At 40.7% G+C, this 3,119-nt stretch overlaps 1 protein-coding gene across 1 annotated transcript in view; it reads left to right on the top strand.

Annotated features, from left to right (window-relative positions):
* pla2g12b (phospholipase A2, group XIIB) overlaps positions 1 to 439 on the top strand; it is a gene marked incomplete at both ends in the record, with an annotated part of 24,633 nt that extends 24,194 nt beyond the window's left edge. The window contains one exon of the mRNA XM_084321253.1: positions 321 to 439. Coding sequence (XP_084177379.1) covers positions 321 to 439 — 119 coding nt within the window. The remainder of the gene's footprint in view (positions 1 to 320) is intronic.
* Between the last annotated feature and the right edge of the window lie 2,680 nt (positions 440 to 3,119).

Raw genomic sequence — 3,119 nt, 5'->3', positions numbered from 1 at the left:
TCTCTCTCTCTCCCCCCCCCCTCTCTCTCTCTCTCTCTCTCTCTCTCTCTCTCTCTCTCCCCCCCCCTCTCCTCTCTCTCTCTCTCTCTCTCTCTCTCTCCTCTCTCTCTCTCTCTCTCTCTCTCTCTCTCTCTCTCTCTCTCTCTCTCTCTCTCTCTCTCTCTCCCCCCCCCCCTCTCTCTCTCTCTCTCTCTCTCTCTCTCTCTCTCTCTCTCTCTCTCTCTCTCTCTCTCTCTCTCTCTCTCTCTCTCTCTCTCTCTCTCTCTCTCTCTCTCTCTCTCTCCCCCCCCCCCCCCCCTCTCTCTCTCTCTCTCTCTCAGCCTGCGAGACCCTGGCAGACACGTTATACACCACAGTGGGGACGCTGGGCTGCAGTCCCTACCTGAACAGCCAGAGGGCAGCATGTATCTGCGCTGGAGAGGGGAGAGAGGAACTGTAGTCGCTGTGACTGAACACACCCTGGACTGTTAAGCATGGACCCAACTCAGGGTCCTATAGAACAAAGGACAATTAAAAAGACATATAGTGTACATATATATTTAATAACACAAACACATATCCATGGACCTACTGTCGAAGACAAAATACCGTTTGGAACACGTTGTTATATAGGACATAGGAGAGTATCACAGACATATATTTAAAGTGGCAGATCCTCATTTATTTTATTTTATCTATTGGTAATAAGTGGTCATCGGCATCGCTGATGTAGTTTTGCACTGTATTGACTTGCTTTCCATCATGAACATTCATGCTAACTACTGAGTTAATCTCTATTCATTCCAAACAAACCGCCGTTGCTGTTGGTGACATAAAAACACATCACTTCCTGTGTGACAGATGATTTCCCCGGGACCAGACACCAGTGTTTAGAACAGCAAATGTAAAAACATTCATGGTTTGGGTACAGGCAGAATCACTATTGTGTTATATTAGTTGGCGATATAAGAGAGTGGCAAAATAGACATTTATTTATATGAAAATGTGAGATTATTACTTTGATAATATAAATATGGAGTGAAGAACTCAATGGATAATTGATGTTTTTTTTCTTCTTTTTCTTTCTTTCATCTTCATGTGATAATTAGATGGTTCACTGGCCTGAGAAACAGAATGGATGGTTTGGTTCACTTATAATCACCACATACGTCACTGCTAACGCTAAATTAATGAGTCATAGGGACAAGCACGAGATATTGCATAACTCTTGGTTAAAGGCCCAATCTGTTGATTTTCTTTTTTACCTTATCAGTGGTACATATTGATATATTAGATATATTGCTATACATTCTAGAAGAGTTTGATCTGTCGATGGAAAACGAGTTATTTCAAACTTTCTTAATCCATCATTAAGCTGAATATATTATTTATTCCAATGTTTACAAATGTGACAAAAGTAAACAAACCTTTTACAGCCACGGAATACAGCAAATTTCATTAAAAACATTCTAGTGTTAGTCCTTATATCAAAAGCTCAGTCATATTTACATGTTGTCTAGTGTTAGTCGGGTTATCAACAGCTCAGTCATATTTACCTGTTGTCTAGTGTTAGTCCTTGTATAAAAAGCTCAGTCATATTTACATGTTGTCTAGTGTTAGTCGTGTTATCAACAGCTCAGTCATATTTACCTGTTGTCTAGTGTTAGTCCTTGTATAAAAAGCTCAGTCATATTTACATGTTGTCTAGTGTTAGTCGTGTTATCAACAGCTCAGTCATATTTACCTGTTGTCTAGTGTTAGTCCTTGTATAAAAAGCTGAGTCATATTTACATGTTGTCTAGTGTTAGTCCTTGTATAAAAAGCTCAGTCATATTTACATGTTGTCTAGTGTTAGTCGTGTTATCAACAGCTCAGTCATATTTACCTGTTGTCTAGTGTTAGTCCTTGTATAAAAAGCTCAGTCATATTTACATATGAAGAATTTTGTACAAAAAGATATGAAGCAATCAGTATCTATATATGTCAGAATATTAGTCAGCTGTGCTATATTATCCAACATTTGTCCTCTGTATTCGACTTCAGGGACATTTTGAGGTCTAGACTATGACTCCATTACCATAAATTATCTCGAAGACACCAGAGAAAATCCTGATGGGAAGGATATTCTGGCCTGTTTAATTTCCTCTAAGACACAATTTGAATTTTTATTACAACGGAGCACTAGGCTCCTCATCATCACTCCTGGAAGCCACCAAGGCCGACCTGCACAACTACTCAACACGCCTGACTGAGTCCGTTTCAGTTGCAAATGTAATGCACATTACCACTGCGCCTGTAATCTCTTCACGTATAAGTTATTTGTCACCTCGTTCTTTTTCTTTCTAGGAATGAATGGCTTTCTAATCGCAGCGAACGTGATGCGATTAAGTGTGTTTCTCCTCTGTTGCCATGTGGTAAGGTGAAAGGTCTGAGTAAAACTCTCCACCATAGTAATAATATAGAAAGAGAAGGAGGAACAAAAACCTTGTAACTCCAAAAGGTGTTCGACAAATAAGTGGCCCGGATTATAATAGGTAATATAAAATGCTTCTGAGTAAGTAAAATAAAATCACATGACATACGGTTGCCTGGGAGATCTGGAGTTAATTTCAGTCTATGTTAATTTGCCTCGGCTGTGATATGAAGCGAGCAAAGCAGAGTATATAGGCCTACAACCGGGAACCAGCAAGGGTAGGGTTAACCTCTATCTAACCTAGTAGCCCAGAGCTAACTAACTTTCTCAGGGGGAAGGGTTAACCTCTATCTAACCTAGTAGCCCAGAGCTAACTAACTTTCTCAGGGGGAAGGGTTAGCCTCTATCTTATCTAGTAGCCCAGAGCTAACTAACTTTCTCAGGGGAAGGGTTAGCCTCTATTTTATCTATTAGCCCAGAGCTAACTAACTTTCTCAGGGGGAAGGGTTAGCCTATATCTTATCTAGTAGCCCAGGGCTAACTAACTTTCTCAGGGGGAAGGGTTAGCCTATATCTTATCTAGTAGCCCAGGGCTAACTAACTTTCTCAGGGGAAGGGTTAGCCTCTATTTTATCTAGTAGCCAGGGCTAACTAACTTTCTCAGGGGGAAGGGTTAGCCTATATCTTATCTAGTAGCCCAGGGCTAACTAACTTTCTCAGGGGGAAG

The sequence above is a fragment of the Notolepis coatsorum genome (genome assembly GCF_963971535.1).
Source record: "Notolepis coatsorum genome assembly, chromosome: 9".
NCBI classification, from domain to species: Eukaryota; Metazoa; Chordata; class Actinopteri; order Aulopiformes; family Paralepididae; genus Notolepis; species Notolepis coatsorum.
Note: the sequence above shows the minus strand (reverse complement) of the source record. Positions and strands in the feature narration are given on the sequence as shown.